Source organism: Gopherus evgoodei, chromosome 1 (genome assembly GCF_007399415.2).
Source record: "Gopherus evgoodei ecotype Sinaloan lineage chromosome 1, rGopEvg1_v1.p, whole genome shotgun sequence".
NCBI classification, from domain to species: Eukaryota; Metazoa; Chordata; order Testudines; family Testudinidae; genus Gopherus; species Gopherus evgoodei.
The window spans coordinates 342,596,900-342,623,726 of record NC_044322.1 but is presented as its reverse complement, the minus strand read 5'-3'; the positions used below and the strand labels follow the sequence as shown (position 1 = coordinate 342,623,726).

General features: G+C 42.8%; 1 protein-coding gene across 2 annotated transcripts in view; it reads right to left on the bottom strand.

The window, feature by feature from the left end:
* SLC26A5 (solute carrier family 26 member 5) overlaps nt 1–23,678 on the bottom strand; it is a 42,389-nt gene extending 18,711 nt beyond the window's left edge. Inside the window, exons 1-11 of one of the 2 annotated variants that reach the window (XM_030554303.1) lie at nt 23,592–23,678; nt 11,372–11,583; nt 11,023–11,162; nt 8,365–8,475; nt 7,612–7,796; nt 6,839–7,003; nt 5,171–5,323; nt 1,051–1,133; nt 802–949; nt 605–718; nt 182–259 (exon numbers count right to left, since the gene is read on the bottom strand). In XM_030554303.1, the coding sequence (XP_030410163.1) occupies nt 182–259; nt 605–718; nt 802–949; nt 1,051–1,133; nt 5,171–5,323; nt 6,839–7,003; nt 7,612–7,796; nt 8,365–8,475; nt 11,023–11,162; nt 11,372–11,526 (1,332 nt within the window). In that variant the 5' untranslated portion in view covers nt 11,527–11,583; nt 23,592–23,678. The remainder of the gene's footprint in view (nt 1–181; nt 260–604; nt 719–801; nt 950–1,050; nt 1,134–5,170; nt 5,324–6,838; nt 7,004–7,611; nt 7,797–8,364; nt 8,476–11,022; nt 11,163–11,371; nt 11,584–23,591) is intronic. The other variant, XM_030554360.1, reaches the window with a different exon arrangement.
* Nucleotides 23,679–26,827: the final 3,149 nt, after the last annotated feature.

Genomic DNA, 26,827 nt, shown 5'->3' with positions numbered 1-26,827 from the left:
CTGGAAGGTGTCGAGTGCCCTCCTCAGTCCCATTGACCTCAGTGGGTGTTAAGGGCACTCAGCACTTTTCAGGTTTGGGCTCTAAGCTGTTATTTTATTTAGATACAGATTTTGAGATAGTTAAGCAAAGCTAGTTGACTTCTGCTCAAACGCACAATATCCAAAGGGAAAGTTCCCATACCTGTGGCAGTGGTTCAAAGAGGTAACCAATAGCCACAATGACTAACAGAACCATGATTGAGGACAGCGTACCTGCAATCTGAACAAAAAGATACAAGAAATGACATTTCTGAAGATTAAAAACTGCCCAAGGCAACAAGACAGAGTGCAAACATTACTGGTTGACCTGCATTACACTTTCTGAAATACTGGAGGTTCAGTGATTTTCTGATCCCTCATTCCTGCTCTATTAGTTTCATATTGATACATCCTCAGTGCTTCCACGTTGGCCTCGGCTAGACTAGAGTACCATGAGAAATGCTGTTCACTGGTCTCTGGTTGGTCCAGAGACAGAATACCTGGACATCTTATCAAGCAACAGGCTCCAAAATCTGGAGTCCCAAAAAGTAAATGTTGCCTGGCCTGAACATCTGGACAGACACACCTGAGTTTTCCCTCCAGTGCTCTCCTGAACAAGACTCCGAGACATTGAGCAAGTGATCGAGAAGGTTTGGAAGAAAGATCCTGCAGAATTACATATTCCCAAGGCAATAAGTTCCTGTTTCAGATGAGAAAGCAAATCAGATCAGATTCTTGGGAGTTACATTTTCATAGCCCAGCATATGAAAAAAGGTAAGTTACCTGATTTCCATCAATAGTGTAGCCATGTTTAAGTGCAAAGATTTTGGCCATTGATACAGCCATGGAAAAACCAACAATTGCTATTGCTAATGCGTCTACAAACACTGCTGGGATGAGATTTATATCAGGTACTTTTGGAGCAAGTAATCTAGAAGATGAAATGATAAAGAGTTACTACAACAATATACCCGCAGCATTGAAACAAAGAGTATAGCCTGAATAAGGATATGCTTCGTTCACTGTCCTTACCCTTTAGGGATATCCCCAACAATATCCACTTCATATGTCTTGGATAGATTCATTCCAGCTGAAACTCCAGTAGCTATTATTACCTAAAAACATACATGTAAACTTGTTTAGAAGAGTACAGATTATTTAGGTGCAGGCACACGTTTGAAAAAATAGGCTGAAAAGAGAGAGTACACAATCTGAGGGCAAAACATCAGTTAGAACCAATGCTAAGAATGGACACTAAGTGGATGCGATGGAAATTATTAGTCCATTAGCTTCCCAAGGTTCACGCAACCCAGGAGAATAAGGAAGTCTCTTCCTCTACCCCACATCCTCTTCATTAAGCTATTCTGTCTTTACACAGAATTGAAACGGGGCATCTGGAAGTACAGTCTCACATCTCTCAGTCAGACTGCCACTGCTTACCCAAACCCTGGACATTGCTCACGAACCCTAATATGTTAAAGAAAAAAAATATCCAAGGAGACACTAACAAGACGCATACTAATACTAGCACTTATCATACAACTCAAAGCACTTTCTAAAAGGTAGCTAAGCAGTATTACCTCCTTTTTTCAAATAAGGGCCCCAAAATTAAACACAAGATTGTTCCTGAGATGTGAAATAACCTAATGAAAGAACATGGCTGGAACCAGACCCATATGGGATTATCAGTCAAAAAGAGCAAGGCCTGATTGGTCCTCTTCCATAAAATTGATTTATTTGAATGCCTTGCTACTGATGGAAATGGTGTTTTGAACCATTAAAGTTGAACAACATAGTTTTTTTTCCTAAATCAAGACAGTAAGGGTGTGACGGGATCCCCAGGGTGCAGCCTGGAACTGTGGGACCGCTGTGCCCCCTTAACTCTCCAGGCTAGGCTGTCTCTCACAATGCTTTGCTAGTGTCAAGCAGCAAACCCTCCAGGCACTGTGATCACAGAGCACAACCGCATGTGGAGCCCCACACCCAGCTAGATTGCATGAATGCTCCCAGAGAATCGCACAGAGAAAGGCACCAGCCAAATCCCCACAGCTTGTACCTTAGGAATACACGGTCTTGCACAGTGCAAGACAAGCAGTTATTAATTGGTTCACCACTTCATCAATGGAAAATGGATATACACCAGCCTTTGTAAACCTGGGCATATTTACCAAACAGTTCAGGCAAACTCACTGGTAAAGATAAACAGTAAAACAAGTTTACTGATTACAAAAGATAGATATTAAGTATTAGGCAAAAAGTCAGAGTGGTTACCAAAATAAAAAAAATATATGCATGCAGTCTAAACTCTCAGCCCTGTTAAACTGGGCGACATACAGGGCTTGTCTACACTGGCAATTTATAGCGCTGCAACTTTCTAGCTCAGGGGTCTGAAAAAACAGCCCCCTGAGCGCAATAAGTTTCAGCGCTGTAAAGCGCCAGTGCAGACAGTGCACCAGTGCTGGCAGCTACGCTCCTCATGGAGGTGGTTTTGTAGAGTGCTGGAAGAGCTTAAACAGTTTCTCACCCCACTGAATATGGCAGTTCATAGTACACAGGTTTCACCCTTGAAACCTGGGCCAGTCTCCTCTGTTGGAGTCTTCAGTCTTCTGAGCATTCTTGTTGCTTGCAGTGTAAGTGGAGGGAGGAGAAAAGGCCAAGCATGTGGCCCCTGTGTTCTGTTTTATACCCTTAGTCCATGTGCTTGGAGAACAAGTCCAGGCATGTCTGGTGGGCATGGCTGAGTCACAAAGTGAAGCAATACTCCAGTGTGTCTCCTGTGAGTGAGTCATGAATTGTAACTCCTCTGCTGGACAGTGACTGGTGATGTCTCTTCAGCACCCACTCGGGTGCTGGTTACCTCCCTTGTCATTGTCTCTGGAGAGCTAGTATTTGGGCACTTCCCAAACACGCAGCATATTTTAGTGAAAACCATACAAACACAATTCTTATCATTTATATGATACATATATTTCAATGGAACAATGACTTTCAGCAGACCATAACCTTTCTCATGATACCTCTCATGGCATGCTTTATATGCAGTATCACAATTATATGTAAATGAGGAATATGGGGGCTACAGGGTGCTCCTCCGAGCTATAGAATGTCACAGAGGGTACCTATGTAAAGTACACAAATTATTATAAGATTGAAGTCAAGGTCAAATCCAAGACTTCATTGCAAATTATATTGTCAACACTACCTTCCGATGATAGTCTGACATTCAACTCCCACTAACTCTAGGAAGAGTTTGTACTGCATTGTTAATACATTGCTGCCTTCAGAATCCTGAGAGATACCTTTATGCAAGAGTCTTAGAGGATTTTAATAGGTATTAACTCAGTAAGGTACTATAGAAATTACTCTCAATTAGGGCTGTCGATTAATTGCAGTTAACTCGTGATTAATTCAAAAAAATTAATCGTGATTAATCACAGGTTTAATAACACTTAAATAGAATACCAACTGAAGTTTAAATATTTTAGATGTTTTTCTATATTTTCAAATATATTAATTTCAATTACAACACAGAGTATGAAGTGTATAATGCTCACTTTATATTATGTTTATTACAAATAGTTGCTCTGTAAAAATGATAAAATAAATAGTATTTTTAAATTCACCTCATACAAGTACTGTGATGCAATCTCTTCATCATGAAAGCACAATTTACAAATGTAGATTTTTGTTTGTTAGTTACACAAGTGGACTCGAAAACAAAACAATGTAAAACCTTAGAGCCTCCAAGTCCACTCAGTCCTAATTCTTGTTCAGCCAATCACTCAGACAAAAACAAGTCTGTTTACATTTGCAGGAGATAATGCTGCCCACTTCTTATTTACAATGTCACCAGAACAGACGTTTGCATGGGACTTTTGTAGCCAGCATTGCAAGGTATTTATATGCCAGATGTGCTAAACATTTGTATGCACTTTCATGCTTTGGCCACCATTCCAGAGGGCATGTTACCATGCATTAATTAAATTTGTGACAGAACTCCTTGGGGGAAGAATTGTACGTCTGCTGCTCTGTGTTTTACCCACATTCTACCATACATTTCATGCTATACCAGTCTCAGATAATGACCCAGCATATTGTTCATTTTAAGAACACTTACACTGCAGATTTGACAAAATGCAAAGAAGGTACCAAGGTCAGATTGCTAAAGATAGCTACAGCACTCGACCCAAGATTTAAGAATCTGAAGTGCCTTCCAAAATCTGAGAGGGACAGGGTATGGAGCATGCTTTCAGAAGGCTTAAAAGAGCAACACTCCGTCGTGGAAACTACAGAACCCGAAACTTCAAAAAAGAAAAATCAACCTTCTGCTGGTGACATCTGACTCAGATGATGAAAATGAATATTTGTTGGTCTGCATAGTTTTGGATCATTATCGAGCAGAACCCATCATCAGCATGGACGCATGTCCTCTGGAATGGCAGCTGAAGCATTAAGGGACATATGAATCTTTAGCGCCTCTGGCACATAAATATCTTGCAACACTGGCTATAACAGTGCCAGGCGAACACCTGTGCTCACTTTCAGGTGTCAGTGTAAACAAGAAGCGGGCAGCATTAATCTTCTGTAAATGTAAACAGACTTGTTTGTTTGAGCGATTGGCTAAACAAGAAGTAGGACTGAGTGGACTTGTAGGCTCTAATATTTTACATTGTTTTGTTTTTGAATGCAGTTAGTTATTTTTTGTACATAATTCTACATTTGTAAATTCAACTTCCATGATAAAGAGATTGTACTACAGTACTTGTATTAAGTGAATTAAAAAAAAATCATATTTTTTTATTTTTTACAGTGCAAATATTTATAATAAATATAAGTGAGCACTGCACACTTTTTATTCTGAAATCAATATTTGAAAATGTGGAAAACATCAAAAATATTTATATGAATGGCATTCTATTAACAGCACAATTAATCAAGATTAATTTTTTTAATCACTTGACAGCCCCACTCTCAATACTTACAGGATTTAATAAAAGAATGAAATATTTTCTATAGGCTTTTGAGAACCATCCTATAGAATATATAGCAGAGATACACGTCACTATTAAATTTTACAGGACTTTTCCATGTATGCTTCACAGGTGAAATATTCTACATGCACAAAATATATAACTATTCACAACTGACTTACCACAATGATCTCCATAGGAATAGGAACTGGTAGTTTCTTCTTAAACCGGTCATTAATTTCTTTGCCACTCAGCAGCAAAACAATGCATGTTAATCCAACAACTAAGGTTGCAATGTTGGTTTTTGTGATATTTGAAAGTACAGCAATTAAACTCTGCAACATAAAATTCTGATAGTTATTCCATGATGATTTTATTTGTCCAAAGATATTTGTATTCAGTTGCTTAATAGCCTCTGTCCAGTAAGCTGCCCCAGAAATCCAAGATGTGTTGCTATCTGGGTTTTTGCTTATCTCCAGAGTATGAAAGCACCTCACAAACTGTAGAGGAAATACATAGAATCTCCTCCAACTAGACTATTTTTTACTTTTAACAGTAAATATCTGAGTAAGGGGAGTACGTTATTAGAGCAATTGCTGGCCCAAAATACAGGACATATTAAGCTGCTTTTGTGGCATAAATGTAAATCTTTTTTATGGCCAAAAGATGCAATACCTGAGTTTGTCCAGAACCGGGCAAGAAATTTGAACAAAAGCCTTTATCAGAGGGAAAAAATAAGTCTAAACACCTAGTTAAACCATACTTCAATAGCCTCAAGCAGTCTCTAGCAAGGCAAATCTGTTTAAAGCTGTATAAACAATTTTAAAGCTACTGGACACAACCAGTGAGGGTACTGTGGCAATAGATTCTTTTTGGCTGAGTGACAATGATCTTCCAAAACTGCTATTGAACTGACCAAAAAACCCCTAAAAGTTCTTTAAAAAGTTAAAAACATCTTAAAAGGAAACATTGCCCTGTACCATTAATAGAAGCGGTTACAAAAAACCCCCACATGGAACGCAAATCCCAAGCCTTGCTGCGGGCAGCCACGTAATTATAAAAGGGGATACACTGTGAAGGTTACATAGTGTGCTTGAAAAATATTATCCTTTTTCCTCCTAACTGCTTCAAGTGCTAATTCCCCTGGGGCTTTTTGATAGGTCACCTAACTTTTTAGCTTTGATGCTTATCTGTGTGGCAGCCTCTGTTTCTGGGAGGCTGGTTACATTTACACAAATAGATGATTAAATCTATCTTAGGCTTTCTATAGCTCATTATACCATTGTAGCTTTTAAGTGCTACAACTTTTCCACTGGTGTGTCATCAACCAGTCCAAAGGATTGGGTCTCCTAAGAGATCACAGGCCTCCAATACGCCTCTGCTCAGACTTCCTTGCTTTGGTCTTAAAGGCAGTTACTGAATTTCAGCAAAATCTGGTTTTCCAAAATAGTGGGAGAGATAGATTCTAACATATTTCAACTATCTGCCTGTTTATGAGAACAGACAATGGGGCAACATGCACACAGAAACACAGCTAATAATGGGACATGCTCATTTAGACTTACAATTTATAACTCAGTGCACATAATATCTGATTTTTCAAAGCTCAACTGTGTCTGTTTTTCAGATCCATGCACAATGGCTTAGCATACATTTAAAGCTACAATAATTAAATCAGAGCTTCTGAATATTTTCTAAACTGGAGTGCTGTGTCTGAGAGACTTGTGGAGACTGGAGAAGCTGATCATGATATATTGTTCATGGGTAGTACAAAATGGGAAATGACTGCCTAGAAAGGAGTACTGCAGAAAGGAATCTGGGGGTCACATCCTTTTAAGATGGTTACTTACATATAGAACTGAAAGGGCTCCACTGTAGCGTTTTGTCTTGATTCCAAGCAGATACTTTAACTGGGAGGTGAAGACATGAACTGCCGCGGCAGTAGTAAACCCTCGTACCAGTGGCTCTGTTAGATAGATGGCTACAAAACCAAACCGAAGGAGACCTAAAGACAACTATTGAGGAACAATAGGGTCAAATTATGCAACTCACCAGCACACTCAGTTGTAACGTCAAAGTCAGTACTGTAGAGAACACAGAGCAGACCAGATTTCTGCCAACCCTGACATTAAGCAAACCGGAGACAGTCCAAGCAAATCTAGGCTTCCCCTCAAAACCAATTCTACTTCCCGCTTTCTGCAGGAATAAAGTTTCAGTGAGCAACCTTCTCACTGTCCCAGGCCAGTCTGAGAGGGTTCAGTGCCATCAATGCTAGGATGGAGTTGGGGTATAGGTCACACACACATAGACCCAGTATCCTATGGTTTATGGAGGGCTTTAAAGAAATAGTGAAAAGAGGTTTCCTGTCAGACCGGAGGTAGTAGTGATGAAGGAGGAAAAGGATAACTCTGCCCCAGCCAAAGCTGAGATGTCAGGAGTTCTCCCTTAATCTTAGGTACTCAGTTAGCATGATGCAGCTCATATCCCCCAGAACTGTGTTGGGGCATGAGCACTAGCATTTTACTGTGGGATTTGGGCAGCCTCCATAACCTGGGATCCCCTACCACTGCAAGTTTGAGAGAACTGCCCAAACTTGCCCTGCAGCAAGCTACAAGCATGTTACCTGTATGATCCCTGAAAGCAAGGTGACGGCCACAGCTACCTTTACCCTCATGGCATCTCTGGCTTTATAGTTTTCAAGAAGATCAGTGCTATTGGTGGAATTAGATTCCACAATATTAAACATTTCATCAGGAGCTTCTCTGACAGCAACTCCACCAATCATCAGACTAATCACTGCAAACGTCCCTGAAATAAAAGGCAGAGGAAAAATAGGTGCAAATTCTGCATGTCATTTAGGACAAACTTTTACTTGCTTGTTACTAGGCTTCCTTATACAACGGATTATCTCATGATTGTACACTTTTGTGGAACTAAACATTTCTCTCCAAACTATTTTAGAGAGTTTTCAATCAACCAAGTTGCATTTTTAGTAGTGAAATTTGCCCTTATATTCAGGACCAATATAGTGGTTTATACATTGAATAAACACTCCTGTGGCAGGTAAAAATAATTATTTTACAGATGCAGAGAAATTAAATAAGTTTGTCTAAGACCACATAGCTAGTTGGCAGCAAAGCTGGAGTTGCTGGTGCTCATACCCACTCCACTAGCTGCTGCTGCTTCCATTCCTTCTTAAATATATTAGATAAGATGACAACAAACACAACCTACTGGTGTTGGAGACTATGAAAAGTACTTAAGAATTTCAAGTTTAATTAAGAAAAATAATAATCAGAAACTTTATAAAAATGAATAAATAGAACAGACTATTATTTGAAAAGAAAACCCTTCAATTGTACATAAAGAAAGATACCTATTGATATGTGTCTGGAGGTCCCAAAAAAAGTATATAGAAAAACAGGATAAAATGAAGAATATAGGCCAAATACCGGGGGAACAGCTGCCAGCAAAGCGTAGGCTAACCCTAGAAAATACAAATCAGAGAGAAGGGAGCCATGTTAGGAAAAACAGAAAGGGTCTGTTTCAAGATAAAAACCACATCATCCCCTTAATGATATAAGAACTATTAAATACATGTAGCAAGCATTTCATGTCACATGTCCAAAAAGACATGAGGAAAGAATGTTCTTCAATTGCACATGTAAATTTAGGGCTTGATCCTGCAACCCAGAGTGATCCCGTTGAGGAAACAAGAAGCCTGCAATGACAGGCTTTGGGCGGTGTATGTATTTTTTAATGGACCATGTCTTCAATCATCTCTCCCCAAGAAGCTTCGTAGAATAACAAAAGACAAAAAAAGACTAGGACTTAACTGCTGAAGCATCCCACAATTGCTTTCCTTCCTTTGCCAAATACTTGCGCCAGTCTCAACTGATTTACACTCAACCAACCACACTGGGATCACTGGTGTTGCTCGCTGGTGCAAGACAACACAAATTTGGTTCAAATGTAGAATACAAGGGAAGGACCCAAGCTGTAATCTCTTGACCTTATCACTGCCACTAGTAAACAAATGAAGTAGAACAGAAGCTTCTGTTCTGTTGGTAAAGGAAAAGCTCTGGAGTCACTCCCAGGAGCACTTGCAAATGCCAAGAGAAAGAATCATATTTTTTTAATAAAGGAAGCCACAAAATGAAGAGCAAAGTTCACTGCTACTTACCTATAAATCATGTGGCAATGACTACTATGAGATAAGGCTGCGGCAGTTTGTGTTTCCAACACATAACAGACATGTAATATCTTTGGTAGACTATCTAAATGCTTTGTCCAGCTAGTATCTCATTTAAAGTATTTTGAACATTTATCATTAAATATAAGTTAAACTACATATTTTTATTTGCTACGCTAAAAATAAAAATAAGAAGGCTGCAACCAATATAAAAATCCTTAAGTTAAACTGAGAAATGCACAACACCAATAGACTGCACACCCAGAAAAGGAATAAAAGTCTCCTGACAGGCTAGGGTTTGAAACTTCTATTACGTAGAAGTGATGACACCTGTAAAAGCCTCAGACACAGTTGACTCTTTTTACTCATTCCTAGGTTTGTCTCTATTCAAAGAGGAGAGTGTGATCTCAAACGAAACCAAATATAAGGGAACTCATTTATACTTGCTAATAATTGTGGTAGTGGTAATAGTAATAGTAATATTGCAGAAGCACCCAAAGCTCCAACCAGAATCAGGGTCCCATGGGGCTGGGCTCTACACAATCTCTCTCTCACACACACACACTCTCACACACACACCTGTGCCTGCACTACCTTGGGAAGCCTCCCACTGCAGCAATCCTATTGGTGGCAGCAATGACCTGCATACTAGCATAGACAGTAGGTTAGTATTTTTACTTCTAAGTAGGTCTGAAAGACCTGGTGGCAAAATGCTGATGGCCACATGAGCCTAGGATATATGAGTGTTCCCACTGGTGCTGAAGTACCAATGCTAGTGTAACAGCAAATATGGATCCCTTCCAAAACACACCTTCTACTAGAGTAAACAAGACCTGGTTCCTGCTCTGAAGACCTTACTCCACTTGCAGGGAAGTGGAGTAAGACTTTCAAGTTGTTTCAGTGCATTTCAATGGATTTTCAATTCTATCATCAAGCTTCTCTCCACTAGTCTCCATGAAACACAGGAATCACCACTGACTACTCTGCACTGGCTGAGTAGGGGAGCAAAAAAGGAGTCACCACCATGTGATGAAGGAAAAGATAAGGACCAATCTCTGGCTCCTGATCTTGCTGAAGTTGCTCCAAGCAGAGAAGTCAAGCCAATCTTGCAGCCCTCTGGCGTTCCAGAGATGATCTAGCTGCCAGGGACCTATACAAGTGAAGTGGAGAGGAGCAGACCTGCCACTACTCTTGGGATGAATAGGTGAGGAGGGAGTAATAATTAAGGTCTTTTATCAACACGGTATTTAAGCACATGCAGGTGAGCAGTTTCACTGACTTCAGCAGGACTACTCACATATTGACATACTTTGAAGAGCCCATTATGAAATATTTGCAGTCTATAGAGAAAAGTGTAACATGATCCAATGGCTGGAAGCTTAAGGTAGACAAATTCAGACTGGAAACGCAGTGTAAACTTTTAATTATGAGGGTAATTGACCATTGAAACAATTCACCAAGGGTTTGTGGTGGATTCCCATCACTGGCAATTTTAAAATCAAGTCTGGCTGTTCTTCTAAGATCTGCTCTAGAAATTATCCTAGGGAAGGTCTCTGGCCTGTGCTACACAAGAGAGCCAACTAGATGATCACAGTGGTCCCTTCTGGCCTTGGAAACTGTGAATTGGGGCCCAGTTCTTTGGGCTGGGTGCTCAGAGGGCAGGATTTCACTTGTTACCACTGGCTAACAAGATGTACAGCAGCACTTTAAATGACAGCCTTTTCAACTGGTTTTCAGCATGTTGTGAAACACTACCATACAATCATCCAGGAGATCACTACCACAACAAGACACACACGATTATCTAAGAAAGATAATAAAATTACAGACAGTTCTACTCACCTTGAGGAAGCTGCATAACCCCAGTGCTTATACCTGAGACTATGTCTCCTAACAAATATGCCCTCACTGGATAACGGGGCAGCCATTTTAAAATTGGTAAAAAACTGTAGAGATGAGACTTGGCTTTCTTGGAAGAACAACTGAAAATACAAAAAGGAAAAGCAGCGAGATCATAGCAGAGGGAAATTAGAAAGATTATAGAGCCCATCCCCTTGCTATCAAATTCTTGCAGACCATTGTTTTTGGTTTGCTTGTTTGTTTTGAGAGAGAGAGAAAGAAAATAAATGACCAGGTATGCAGATTAACTAAATAAGAATTCATAAGGTACTAGCAGATATAAAACCCATACCGACAGGAATGTGCTATCTTCTGGCTAAGAGGCTGAGGCGTCTTTTCCTTCTTGTGCAGCTGTCCTTGTAAGAACTCTTCGTTATATACCGGTCTCTCCACCCGGTACATCTGGGTTTGCACAAGGCACTCTTCATGTTCTTGAACATGTTCCATAGTACATTTCAATTATCAGGAACAGAAGAACCACTCCAAAGTCTCTACAAAAAAACTCTAGACACACATAAATATACAGTTTAGCTTATTACTATTATTTCTTAAACATCTAGTTTATGGTTTCCTTCCAAGAAGTTTTAAGATCCTCAGAGTTTGACTACTCAGATTCTACAGTGAGCAGTGCGGTTACAAATGCATTGATCAGAAAGCTTGTATAGCAGCTGTAAAATCACAGTTGTGGCCTTTATTACACAGAAGTGAATATTTCTACATTTGTCTTTCAGTTAAAAATCTCCTGCATCAATTATTTTGCAAGTATGGAAACTCAAATGTAATATTGAGGGTTAAATTCACTTTCATCTGTTCTTCCTCTTTCCCTCACCACAGTCTTTCTAAAGAGGACTGCAACAGTTTAGGGAGATGTGTTATTTCCGAGTTATTTCCTGCTACCTCTCCTTATAAACAGTCACTGTTAACAGGACCAGGAGTTGAAACTCAAATACAAATATAGACTCCCCTTTGAAATTCACTTCTCTTTACTCCAAGCAGTCAGTGACTTGATTTGCCTGTCCATCTCCCTCCTTCCCCTAAAAATTTACACTCTCAGTATTGTCATAGCTGAAATAGATCTCTCAGGCAAGTAGGGGACAGAAGTAGGCACAATCCCCATTGCCTTCAAAAGGCTAGTCTCCCAATGCCTGTGCCAGGTATTATTTATTCCAATCTTATGCTCACGGAAATCAATGGGAGTTAATTTTGAATGACAAAAAATGTCTACAACCAGCTAAAAATACTTGACTTCCAAGTTTCTTAACACCTTACAGGCATATAGTGCTCATCCTGTCTGTTGCTCTGCATAGCTTGTTTGTGCAAATATGGGTAAAAAGAAATTTTCCACTCATTTATGAGCAATGAGACAGGGCTGTTAAACTATTAAGTAAATAGGACCTGGTTAATGTTAACATGTCAGATTGCAGAAAGGGAACTTGGATGGACAGGAGAAAGCACCCACTCCCCCAAAAAAGCAGCACTTTTTTTTCCATATTGACTTTTAAAAGTAAACAGTATGCATCTGCTTCACCTTAGTAACTTGAAAGTTGGAGATAGGATAGCACTGACTGCCATGAATGATTAAATGTTATAACATGGTAAGGTTAGATTCCCTGATCTGGCCAAGCTGTACCACGGGGGTGGGGAAAGGGTGGTTTTGAGCTGCCCTGGTCTCAGGGCTACCAGAGACCAGCACAGGCCCCAAAGAGGTAGTCCAGCAAACGGGGATGAGCTGGATACATTTGTTTCAGGATTTCCCTTTGATTGGGCCATGCCTCAGACACCAGTGACTAAAAGAGACAGTAGTGTACGAGTTGCTATGGAAGCCTCATGCAGGCACAAATTTTAGATTACAATTGGGCATTACTTTTCTTGTATTGTCTAATGTTTCAGGGTGAATGTATTTTAACTGTACAAACTAAGGCCCCAATCTCCTTTTCCCATACACACATAGCTTTCTCCACACCAGTACTCCCACTGGCTTCAACGGGACTTCTCATACATATAGAATGACACACGCGACTAACTATTTGCAGGATCATGGCCTAAGACTGTCAGCAAAAGAATCCACTGTTGAGGTATAGACAGACATACCATGAGAGCGTCACAGTGAGGGAGAAGGAATAATCATTTTAGTCTTAAAATTACCTTCCTTCCTCACCAATTCGCCTGCTGAGACACTTGATACAAATCACAAAAGAATATACTGGTTGTTACTGTACTTTATAAACCACTCTCTTTAAATTCAAAGAGACCCCAATCAACACAAAGATACACCAGAGGTGGAGAGAAAAAGACTGATTGCAATGCAGAGGGAATTGTAACCACTACCAAGTACTAATCCAGGAAAATTATGAGTCACAGCTCATTACTGATGGTGGCCAGGTCCTGAGAAGATTCATTGTTTCTGACAATCTAAGGGCTGGACTCGCATTGCGTTTACATTAGTGTAAGTCTGGAGCAAATCCACTGACATCAAGGATGTAAAAAAGTTTATATTTTACTTTAGTTCTGACTAAATCAGGAGAAAAAACTATTTGAAGTGACATTTTGTATGCATCTTTATTAATATTTAACTTTTTTATAGCATGGAAACTGATTTACAACCTAATAAGAGAGGCTCAAAAACTGCTAGTGACACTCCTGTATAAAATGCTGTTTATTCGTGCAGAAGACTTAGACCCCAAGAGGACATGTTACAATTACTTCCCTTGCCACTGAAATGTGAACATATATGCTATATACTGCAGAGCAGGTTCAAACCCTAAGAAGCAAGTACACTGACAATGAGAGGACATGGAACAAATCTGTTAAATTCCATGGAACAAATCTGTTAAATGTTTTGCTGGATCAGGGCATAAATGCATAGACATTAAACAATTTACCAGCCAGACACACACACAAAGTTAAAAAGGATCTGATTCACTGAATACATGTTCTAACAGGATTTAACTATCCAGCATACATAAGCTCCATGGTTGTCTCCAGAGTTAACCGTTTTGAGTGCTAAGCAGTGCTTAACGTAATGGGGAGTGGAGTCCCTTAAACCAGTGGTTCTCAACCTTTACTGACTACTGTACTTCTGCTTTGTCTTGTGTACTCCAAGTTTCATCTCACTTAAAAACTACTTTCTTACAAAACTGGATAAAAGTATACAAAAAAGTGTCAGTACACTATTCCTGAAAAATTGCTTACTTTCTCATTTTTAACCATACAATTATAAAATAAATCAACTGGAATATAAAATATTGCACAGACATTAGTGTGTAGTACATAGAGCAGTACAAACAAGTAATTGTATGAAATTGTAGTGTGCACTGACTTCACTAGTGCTTTTTATGTAAGCGGCTGTAAAACTAGGCAAATATCTAGATGAGTTGATGTTTGGGGGGAGGAATCATCTTTGGGATTCTGTGGGTCCATACTATACACAATGAAAGGCTGCTCTCAGATAACCTGTGCTTAACAACAGAGAGACTGAATTACTGAGCAATAAGAGTACCAGCAGGATTTCTTATCAGCCAGATAAGCTGGGGTAATTGACAGGCTACATGCAGGAGACTTAAGAGGTAGTGGTTCTTTATCTGACTGATAAAGGCCTGCTCTGGATGCTGCTATTAACCTGAAGGTGTCAAAAAAAGTGGGACTCATGCCACATTAACACCATGTGGTAAGAATGTTCTAAGGCTACTGCGTACCTTAAAGCAGCTTGGCTGTGCGGCTACAGCTGCAGAGTTGTAAGGCACGCTGTGTAGCCGCTCTTTATTGCCAGGAGACAGTTCTCCTGGAGACAAAATAAAACCACCTTAAACAATGGGTGGTAGCTTCGTCACCGGAAGTGTGGCTCCTGCCTTGGTCATCAAAACTTTTGTCATTCAGGGGGGTATTTTTTCACACCCTTGAGCTACAATAGTTTTAGTGACGAAAGTTCCAGTGTAGACAAAGCTGAAGTCAGTGACTCTCAACCATTCCAGACTACTGTACCCCTTTCAGGAGTCTGATTTGTCTTGTGTATCTCCAAGTTTCACCTCACTTAAACTACTTGCTTACAAAATCAGACATAAAAATACAAAAGGGTCACAGCACAGCACTACGGAAACACTGCTTATTCATTTTTACCATATAATTATAAAATAAAATCAATCTGAATATATTGTACTTGCATTTCAATGTATATAGAGCAGTATAAACAAGTCACTGTATAAAATCCTAGTTTGTACTGACTTTGCTAGTGCTTTTTTATGTAGCAAGTTATAGGGTTGATGCACCCCTTGGAAGACTTCTGCATACCACCCTGGGTACGTGCTAAGTGCTCCATGTTTCAAATTTCAGATGCTTCACCAGGAAGCTTCAAACAATCTACATTGGCTTCTGGAAACTGCATTACAGACCAAATCCTGGTCTGGTTGAAGTCTGTGAGAAGACTCCCATTGATTTCACAGGACCTGGATTGGTGCTTGGGTGAATATTTTTAACTGTATGGATATATTGGATGGACACGAGTGGTGAAGCAGCTCATCCCTCTTAGCCAAAACACAGCACACAATGAAGAGTAACAGAGGCAGAAGCATGAAATTATGTAATTTCAGATATTAAACAGGTACACTTAAAAAAAAGTAGTCTCACAATAGGACAGTTTTGTTTCTTTAAACTGCACATTCTGTCACCATCCAGTGGCACTGCTGGATTAGCCAATCTAAGAGCAGATCCCCTACAAGTCTTCACACACCTTTTGACTGTGTTAAACACAGCAAATATATTAACTCTACCAACACAATACACCTTCTTATCTCCAAACATAGCCTTACAATACAGGTAGGTTTAATATGTTACACTAAATATACAGGAATGCTTTTCTGTTGGACAAATCCAAGTTAAACTCAGACTGCCACCCTTTGAAGTGTTACCTTTTAGTTTATAGGGGTGAAGGTCAAGGCTATGGACTAGAGGAAACATGCTGTAACTCAAGACAACACATGCCCCATGCATCCACATTTCAAACCAGTCATGGTTAACAGAAGATTGCAAAGGCTATAAATCCCACATCTATTTAGGAAACAAAGTTATTTAAAGAAATACCTTAACTCTTACTATTTACTTTTTTCAACCCCCTTCTCTTCTCAGACCTGATTCTCCCTTGCCCTACTCGTGCAGTTATCACACAGGCGCACAGTGGCTGTAAAATGCTAAAAATCAGGATGGTAATGTTTTACACCAGTGCAAAAAGGGTGTAAGTGCTCAGACAAGGTGCTGGTCACAGAGAATCAGGTCCCTTGCATTCCTCAGGTGCTCTCCGTGGTCCCCTCCTTAACTCTCTCTGCACTTTAACCTGGGTCAGATTCACTTCCCAAATGGCTTCATTTACTCTCTGCGGATGACTCTCAAACCTACCTCTAACCACCTCACATCTCATCCTGGATGTCCTGCATCCCACTATAATACAGCAAAGCAAAAAGTTTTTCCTGTCTCTCGTGCTTGGAGTCATGTTTAGCTCCTTTCCCCAATTCCACATTTTAGGAATCAGTTGGTTCCTCGTTGGCTTCAAAAATCCATTCGTTCACTTACAGCCCCCCAACTAAAGCACCCAGCTACACCTTTATCTCCCCCATGTGCCCCTCTTCCCCAGGCACCAGTTCATCCAAAAAGTCACTTTCCTCACACGCTGCCCGGATCATATCACTCCTCTCTTTGAAACCATTTGTGATTTCTTAACCTCCCTATATAGTTCAAGCTTCTCACCCTCATCTTTAACACTTTGCATAAATCTGCTCCTGAGTACAGTGCTGCCCTCATTTCATCCATCTCCCCTCACTCATTCCCTCTATTCCACCCAAGTCTCCTGACTAAACACGGGTTCTTCCCCCCGACCCCCATCTCCTCTGTACATTCTACTATGCTGCTCCCTCTTGCCAGAAACCTCTCTCCTTCCAGCTACCAACCAGCAGCCTCTCTTCATGCCAGTCTAACACACACACACCTTCTGCACTGCCTGTCCATTTCAAATTCACCAATGAGTGACCAGGGCTAGGAGGTGTGAAAAAGGTGGTGGTGATGTCTATCACTCCCACATCTGCCCATCCCCCTGCCCAGCAATTACTTCTGCCCTAAGCCAATCTTCTGTACTCTCTCCAAGCTGTCCCCATGTTTCTTAAAGTGCGGTACCCAAAACTGGACACAATATTCAAGCTGAAACCTCACCAGTGCTGACTAGAGTGGAACAATGAACTTGGCGGATGAGTTCTGTAATGAACCAATGGGATCTGACCATGCAGAATTATTGCAAGGGCCCTGAATTTCAACTCAGCCCTTACTTAGGTAAAATGCCCACTGAAAGGAACAAATCTTGACGTCCTTACAGGGTCCCAAGTGTTTGTATTTCCTCTCTGAGGTCCAAATTGTGATACTACTCAGCCTATAAGCCTACTCTACAAGAAGTCCCAGTGGAGTCAATGACACTACCTGTGGTATAAGCTGCCCTTACTCAGACTAAGTAAGGTTATCATAATTTGACTATGTGAGCGATGCCCTAATTGTTTTGCTACATGTGGTGCTTTACATTTGTATTGTACATCACAAACTGAAACTGCATGAAGAAAACATGTAAGAAAATCCCTGAGTGATTCAACATAAAATTCATGGACATACAGGATCCCTCTCTCTCTATAAAATTTTTAAGCTATGATCTCTTGGACGAGGGACAATAGCGATATTTACCTCAGAAAATACAACCACCTTTGATCTTTCTGCAGCCACTGCACTTTACTGCTTTTTAAACTAGCCTAGATCATATAATTGATGATTGATGTTTCATACCTCATTTCCCACATCAAAGATTAAAATATTTTAGCTTCTAAAGATTTGTTCCATGCCACCAAATTCATTAGCCCTTTAATACGCTATGTTGCATTCAATAGCTGCTGTTTGTTTTCTCCATGACAACCTATTATAGGTCACTAATACCCATTTTTGGAACATGTGATACTTATGGCACGTTGATAAGACAGTTCAAATCAGGACTCACTTTAAACAGCAAACCACCCCAGGCCCTCCCCCACTAAATTCAGGTAAGAGAGAGCTCTTGTTTCCAGCATAACCAACCCTATCACAGTGAAAATAGAGGGAGATTTAATTGTTTGGGCATTTGTATTCCTCTCTTTTGCAGCTCTGGTGGCTCTGGGCCTGATTCTGCCACCCTTACTTCATCATTGCCCTCTCGTTAAACTCAGCAACAGCTTTGCCTCATGCAACAGGAGTAACAGTTAAAAATGTTCAATCAAATCTCATGATATTCAGGTGGGGAAAATTAGGGTCATAGTTTGACTTATGCCCACTTCATCATGCTGAAATGGGTTGGTTAGGATTTGGCAGATGCATGAAACTATGGGCCAAGTTCATCTCTCCAGAGACAACAATCCCTGGGTTGATTGCATCAGTGGCCCAAACCCAAGGCCACTGATGCAATCATTCTGAAGTCAGACCCTTTGTCATTGACTAGGAGGAAGAGAACATAAATTTAGGTCTCACACTCCATAAACAAACCCAAAATGCTTTTCCACAGTCCACCATGTGACATACAGACAAGTGAATTTACAATTTAAAGGGGATGGAGTTTAGACGTTTTAGCTCAGAATAGCCAGCCCTAGTATCTTTTATGCATTTTTTGCAAGGAGAGTGGAAAAACAACCACGTGCATGACTCTGTCTGAGGTGGTTTTTTTTTTAAACAGACTGACGTTAAGGACTACTATCAAGGCAAGTGCGACAAAAGACACAGACTTATCAGTCTTCTTATGCATTGTAGGTGGATAAAAAAAGGGTCACAACTGGACTTCCTAACATCATCCTTTATTCTTGTGTCCATTATAGCATTTATTTAATCAATCAATGTAACAAGTGAGCGGGTCAGATGAGGTGCTCTCATCTCATGGTAAAACCTGAGAGGGTGGAAAAGCTCTCCAAGGATTCCTTAGCACTGTTTCTCCCTAATTGTTCTATTGGAGAGGTGGGCTTTCCCATGCAGCAGAACAGGCTGCACAGTTTGCCCCAAACCTCAGGTGTGGGAGATCCCTGAGAGACTCATTTCTGGCCTAGATGATGAAAACTTTATTCTATGGAAGATTCTTTCTGGGAGAAGTAATAGCAACTACTTCTATTGTGTGTGAACTGATTTTACTATTTATCCAATGGAGCCTCTCTCCCTCTTCAAAACCATTCAACCCTCCAGTCAGGGAAATAATCTACATTTACACTGAACACAAAAGACAACATGGGCAATATTCAGCCCTTGCTTAATTTTTTTTTTTTTACACTTCTAATGTAGATTTTTGTGCAATACACCTTGGACTAAATTCCAATTACCCTACTCATATGAGTAATACCAACTTCAGAGACTCCATGAGCGGGATTTGGTCCATGACAGGTTCTGCCCTCATTCATGCACTTGCTATTTATCTACGGTTATGTTATCAAACTGATAGCGACTTCCCATCTCCTGTTTGCTCAGGAGTGGACCCTGGTGTGTTCCTCATTTGGGAGAATCATCCAATGGAAATCAGCTTCCTCAATAATGCACTGTCAAGGTTACACAAGGAGGGGATGAGTTCAAAGTAAAACAGTTTGCATTCATTTCTCTAGAAGTATTGAAGATTCCTGCTTAATGGAACTAAGCAGCAGACTTGAAGTTCCCCAGGTAAGGCAACGAAGCTGATGTAAAATGTATTTAATTAGAGACTCACATTCAGGGTTTGGCATCTCCCCTCTTACAGCTGATGACATCACTAAGATGGAAAGCAGTGCAAGGGTTGACACTCCTGAACTAGCTGCAAGTGTCACCTTAAGTGTCAGTTGTTGCAGGAGAAAAAATGTTGGCCAGAAGTAACTCTCAGGCCTTGCAAAAATGAAACCACAACTGAGCAACAGTAAAACTACAGCAAAGGATGCTGCAAGTATTCAACACCGAAGGGTTGCTTTGGATTTCCACCAGTTATTGGTTTAAACTGAAACCCAGAAACCCTAGACATATGCAAGGGTAAGACAGATTGCTGAAGCAACTTGCGGATTTCTTAACAGTCAACTCTTGTTTCAATTTCATTACAGTTTTTTAAATGTAAAACTGGAGAGTAGGAGTCTCAGAGCCTAAGCCACTTAGGCATTTTTGAAAGTTCCAGTCTTTAATATCACTAGTTACAACAAAAGCAAGGCAGAACATAAACCAGTATATAAGCATAGCTAATGTTTGTGTCAGCTATGCCCAAAGAGTTTTACACTTCCCAATTTAAATGGTCAAGTCCATGTATACAGTACAGCTTCCCAAAGTATGCTAGAAACAATGAGTGTGTCAACTGGGGTCTGTGACAATTAAAAGGCATGATCCTGAAAGATAGTGAGCACCCTTCTTGCAGGACATGTCGTTGCCCCTTGCAGGATCTGATCGTCTAACTTCTGAGGTCTGACAACTTTGAGTTCCGGGCACATCAGCATTTGAGAGGAATTGTTAGCACCATCTAGTTGTGCAACACACATTCCCAAAAAATGTACAGCTTTCCAAATTAGTTACTTTGGAAAAGGAAGTGTAGCCTAGCAATTAGAGCCCAAGATTGGGAAGCAGTAGAGCTGTTTCTACTTCTCTCAAGGATCATCTTTACTGCAAAGTTAACTCACGTTATAACTTGAATGTTGTCCTTGACTGTACTCCTGTCCACACACAAAAACAGTTAACTTGAACGAAGTGGTGCTTTTAACCTGAGCTGGCTGACCTGAGAGGGGACATAAGCTACAGCTCAAGCAGGCCCAATCTGTTTGCTATGACATTCTGCAGTGTGGACTCAAACTATCTTCATTTGAGTACTGGTAGTCCTCCAATGCCTTCCCACAGTTCCCAGAAAGAACCAGGCAAGTTCTCCCACGATACACCAAGAAAGAATTCATAGTGTGGCTCAGCTTATTGCAGTGCTAAGAATGGCCGGATGTGTCCCAGAAGTCCTAGCACTACAGACAAGCAAGTGTTATTTTAGCATGGCTGTTCTCACACAGGCTAGGCTAACTCAAACGAAGAGAACTCGAGCTAACTGCAGCAAAGACATACCCTCACTGACTTGCCGCATGAAGCTGGGCAAGTGATTGCTTTACTTTCTCATTTGTAAAACGGGGTTAGTAATACAGCAGAAATTTACTTGGTCAAATCCCATTGTTCACTTAAAACAGAACCCTGTTCCCTAGGGATTTCAGATAAACAAGCCTTAGATACACTTATAGCAGACTATATTTGTACACACAAGTATTTAAAGGGATCTTCTAACAATTTTTTCTCCCTCTTGTTGAAAACACTTCCAAAACTGAAGTGTCTGAAATGAAATGCCCTTCTTAAGAAAGCCAGCCAGCTTTCCCAGTGCAAGTTAGTTCACTCTAAGGGCTTGTCTACATCAGAAAGTTGCAGCGCTGGTGAGGGAGTTACAGCGCTGCAACTTAGGAGGTGTACACATCTGCAGGGCACCACCAGCGCTGCAACTCCCTGTTTGCAGCGCTGGCCGTACTCCCGTTTTGTCTCGGGTGTAGAGGATCCAGCGCTGGTGATCCAGCGCTGGTAATCAAGTATAGACACTTACCAGCGCTTTTCTTGACCTCCGTGGAATAAGCAGGTATCCCAGCATACCTGAGGAAGCCTCTGGTAATCAAACTGGTCTCCTTCCCCAGCTTGCTCTCGCGTTCCCCGAACCCCGAGCAAGCAGGTCTCCTTCCCTGAGGTTTGCTGGGTGGTTCCGGGAACGCGAGAGCAAACCGCGGCGAAGCTGGTCTCCTTTCCCGGTTTGTTCTCGCGTTCCCTGAACAAGCAGGTCTCCTTCCCTACGGTTTGCAGAGTGGTTCGGGGAACGCGAGAGCAAACCGCGGCGAAGCTGGTCTCCTTTCCCGGTTTGCTCTCGCGTTCCCCGAACAAGCAGGTCTCCTTCCCTACGGTTTGCAGGGTGGTTCGGGGAACGCGAGAGCAAACCGCGGCGAAGCTGGTCTCCTTTCCCGGTTTGCTCTCGCGTTCCCCGAACAAGCAGGTCTCCTTCCCTGCGGTTTGCAGGGTGGTTCGGGGAACGCGAGAGCAAACCGCGGCGAAGCTGGTCTCCTTTCCCGGTTTGCTCTCGCGTTCCCCGAACCCCCCTTGAAGCCGCCCAACAGCGCTGCAGTGTGGCCACATCTAACACCACTTGCAGCGCTGGTTGCTGTAAGTGTGGCCACTCTGCAGCGCTGGCCCTATACAGCTGTACTAATACAGCTGTAACAACCAGCACTGCAAAATTTTAGATGTAGACATGGCCTAAATGTGATGAAGGAAAGCATCAGTGCACACAGGTGTGAATGCCCTTAACATAGTGGGTGTGAAGAGTTATGATCAGAAGCCCTGCTGAGTCAGAGCTATATTATAGCAGACGTGACCAGGAAAATGTTTCCCTCACTAGCAGATTAAATGAATGTCTATATGAAGGCCTGCTGCAATGGCTCATTTGACTACCTGGAGCAGTGGTAGGCAACCTATGGCAAGGGTGCCAAAGGCGGCACACAAGCTGATTTTCAGTGGCACTCACACTGTCTGGGTCCCGGCCACTAGTCCGGGTCACTCTGCATTTTAATTTAATTTTAAATGAAGCTTCTTAAACATTTTAAAAAAACATATTTACTTTACATACAACAATAGTTTAGTTATATATTATAGACTTCTAGAAAGAGACCTTCTAAAAACATTAAAATGTATTACCGGCACGCAAAATCTTAAATTAGAGTGAATAAATGAAGACTCGGCACACAACTTCTGAAAGGTTGCCGATCCCTGACCTAGAGGTTTTATATGTTCTTCCAAGCCCGGCAAACTTGACTGGTGAACGTTTTTAAAGAGACTGAGATTCCTGGCTGGAAGTCACTTCTGAAGGGCAGAGTATTGGTATCAGTGCTCCCCAGGTTCCTCCCTTCAGCGCAGAAATATTGTATGCTTGCGACGTGTAAAGTCACCAGAGCCCATTGCCAGGAAATGACTGATCCTATGTCACAACACTCCCCCGGCTTCTCCTTTCACAGGCACCCAGTCCCTAGCTGGGGGCTGTTTGAAGCACAGCGATGGTGTGTGACCAGCTAGCGGGATGCACACACCGGCCCGCTCAGGCACTAGCGGGCATCGGCGGGCAGCAGGCGCAGCCCGGGCCCAGGTCCGATCACACCCTCGGGAGCCCGGCAGCGATAGCCGGGCAGGGAGCTAAGGCTGGAGGGCGGCGATCCGCTAGGACAGAGCAGCGAGCGGCGCAGCAAGGCCGGAGGAGCCAGGAGCCCTCACCTGCGCCCCGGCCGCCCCTGGAGCCGGGTCACTTGCAGCAGCCCCGGAGTCCCCCCCCCCGGAGGCTTCTCGCTGCCGCAGGGCGCAGCTCCCCGCCGGCTGGCCAGGCTGCGGAGCCCCGGGGACGCGACCCCCGCCCGGCAGCAAAGCCCCGGACCCGCTGGCCGCCCCGCTCAGTGAGCAGAGACCGACCGGGCTGCACTTACCTCCCGCCGCCTTCCCAGCCAGGCTCCGCTTCCAGCGCCGGCGCCGTGGCAGAGTCACCCCGCCCCCAGCCCGCGCAGGCTGCGCCCTCCCCTGGGCGCCGGTAGCACCCGACCGGCGCTGGCCCCAGCAGCGCACATGCCGCCTGGCGGGCGCGGTCCCGAGCGTGGCTGGGAGTCGTAGTCCCCCTTCCCATTGGCCTCCGGTTCCCCCTGCACCAATGAGCTGCCGCCGGCCCCGGCACGCGTGGGCTGGCGCGTTCCAGGTGAGAGCGGGGGGAGCCCGCCAGCAGCGAGGTGTCTCTGGGGGGTCCCCGCGCCCCGCCCCGCCCCGCCCCGCCCCCTGCCGGCCCCACAGCCTGCGTGCGGCCGCGGGCTCTGCGGATGGCCGCGTGGGGGCCCGCAGCCGGGCAAAGCGGCGCACTGCAGCCTTGTGATGCTGGGGCAGGGCCAGTCACAGCTTGGGAGACGCCTGACAGAAATCACGTCTGAGGCTGACCAGACAGAAGTGTGAAAAATCGGGACGGGGGTGGGAGTAATAGGCGTCTACGTAAGACAAAATCCAAATATTGAGACTGTCCCTGTAAAATCAGAACATCTGCTCACAGGCGCCAACTTTCCTTGGCCCTGGTGGGTGCTTACCCCTGGCCCTGCTCCGACTCCACCAATTTTTCCCCAGAGTCGGCACCTATGCATCTGTGAAAAATCAAGATGGGGGTGTGGGGTAATAGGAGCCTATATAAAAAAAAGCCCCAAATATCGGGACTGTCCCTATAAAATTGGGACATCTGGTCACCGTAGGCCTCATCCAAGCCCACTGAAGTCCACTGGAGTCACCCCATTCCCTTCAGTGGGCTTTGTGTCAGGTCGTAAAGACCTCCCTTGGCTGTCTTATTACTCAGCTGTTAATGTTCTAAGCTTGGCAAATGACTGTAATTTTCAGTTACAGTATGTGTATTTTTTGTGGATATGATGCTTACATGTTGTGTTCCATAATCAATTAAATTAACACTAAATTAAAAAAAATACTCAAAAGTTCCTAAATTATTTGCATCCTGTGTTCCCACTGTGAGCAACCACAGTCACAAAGCTACTTATCAGACTGCTGTTGTATGTGCCAGAGAAAGGCACCAGAAAAGGGAATAAACAGGAAATGAGATGAGCAGTAATGTACTGCAAAATGCATGAATGGCATATGAATTCTGTTGCTTTCCCTCTGCCCTGAGGCAATGGTGCAATGATGGGCCAATATTAGGTGGGGATTAAGAGGCAGGAGCAGTTCTCTGTGAGAATGTAGCAGGCTTAGCACATATTCATTATCTTCCTGGGCTACCTTGATCCCTCCCATAATCCCTATTATCTGCTCATCCCCTACTGTCCCATAACTGGCTTCAACTGTCCTTTAGAGATGTCTGTCCTTTCATATTCGCTACCTCCCTACGCGGTCCTCAGGTCCATTCATACTCTGAGCCCCACCTATTACCCACTCACTCCTCCCTGACCCATAACTGGCTGCAGCCCTCCTCTGCCCCTAAGCTACAGACAGTGCATCTGATCATGGATTCCTGTGTAAACCCCTCTCAAAACACAGACAGTGTATCATACCCCAGGTCCATTGCAGGCAGTATGATAGTGTATCAACGTATCAGTGTCTGTGAGCCTGTGACTTTGAAAAAAAAAAGGCATCTTCTGTGCCAAAACTAAAATAAATTCCAATGAAAAAGGCTAAAAATATCTTTTTTCATTGCATCAAATTTCATTTTAACAGCAGATCACAGTGCTCTCTCAGTGTATAAAATAGCATGCCAGATTTCGTATATTTTTGTGTTACAGTTCAAGTAGAAGAGTTTAAAACAGCATTTGTGTCTTTCTGAAAATTTCAAGAGACTGGCTTTTAAAAGTCTTGTTTTTAAAAACAGCAAATTTTTACCACCTCTTCTTACTCTCAACAACTCTGTGATTAACTTCCTCTAAGAGTTGGGAACTTTTGGCCTTGATGAGACTCAGTGTTTGTTTGCTTTTTTTAAAGGATTTAGTTTCTGCTCTATGTGGAGTTCACAACATAATCTTCACTATTGCGTCCAGGCTACATACAAATATCAATCAGATCAGATCTGGCCTTCAGGTTATGAATCTGGATAGTTTAAGATCCTTTTATAAACAGAAGAGGATCTTGTTTCCTGAAGACTTTTCCAAAGTGTCGTGTAACATATCCTTGCTGGGCCTAAAATCGAATGTTTTTTTCTGAACTGGAGTCTTCATGGGGTTTTGTTTGTTTGTTTGTTTTAGCCTTTACTTGTTCAATCAAGTATCTAAGCACATGTACTGAGCAGGACACATAGCAAAACAAAGAACAGGTGAGATTATGTCAGTGCTAGAATGTAAGAGTTTACATTTGTTTATATAGTTCAGAAAAGTGAGACCAAATATTATGAAAAGGTTTTCATTTGCCCAGCAATTGGAAAGCCGATGCTTTCAACACAGCAAGGTCTTTTAAATGCCACACTCCACTCACACCCTGTGGAATAGATGGGAAAAAAAATGTCACATGCTCCTAGCAATCAACCTGTTTGACTGTTGGTAATATCACAAAAGGATTGATACATGATCTAAAGTTAAAAAGTCATGGGAACTAAATGTCATGGGACAGGATATTGTCACTCATTCCTCCTTCCTCACCTCACAATTGGCTTAGTGCATTGGGGGAAAGTTTCTACTTCTCCTAGAGCAGTGGTTTTCAAACTTCTTTCTGGCGACCCACTTGAAGAACATTGTTGATGCCTGCGGCCCAGTGGAGCTGGGGATGAGGGGTTTGGGGTGTTGGAGGGGCTCAGGGCTTTGGCAGAGGGTTGAGGTGAGGGCTGTGGGATGGGGCCAGGAATGAGGGGTTCAGGGTATGGGAGGGGTCTCTGGGCTGGGGATGCAGGCTCTGAGGTTGGGCTGGGGATGAGGGTTTTGGAGTGCAGCAGGAAGGGGATTGGGGCTGGGGCAGGGGATTGGGGCACGGGCTTACCTCGAGTAGCTCCCGGTCAGCAGCACCTTAGGGGTGCTAAAGCAGGCACCGCGGATTGTGCTGCTCTCCAGAAGCAGCCAGCAGCAGGTCCAGTTCTTAGTTGGAGGTGCACAAGAGGCTCCATGTGGCTCTTGCCCGCAGGCACCACCACCCCAGCTCGGCCAATGGGAGTGTGGAGCCAGTATGTGGGGTGGGGGCAGCGCACAGAGCCCTGTGGCCCCCCCGC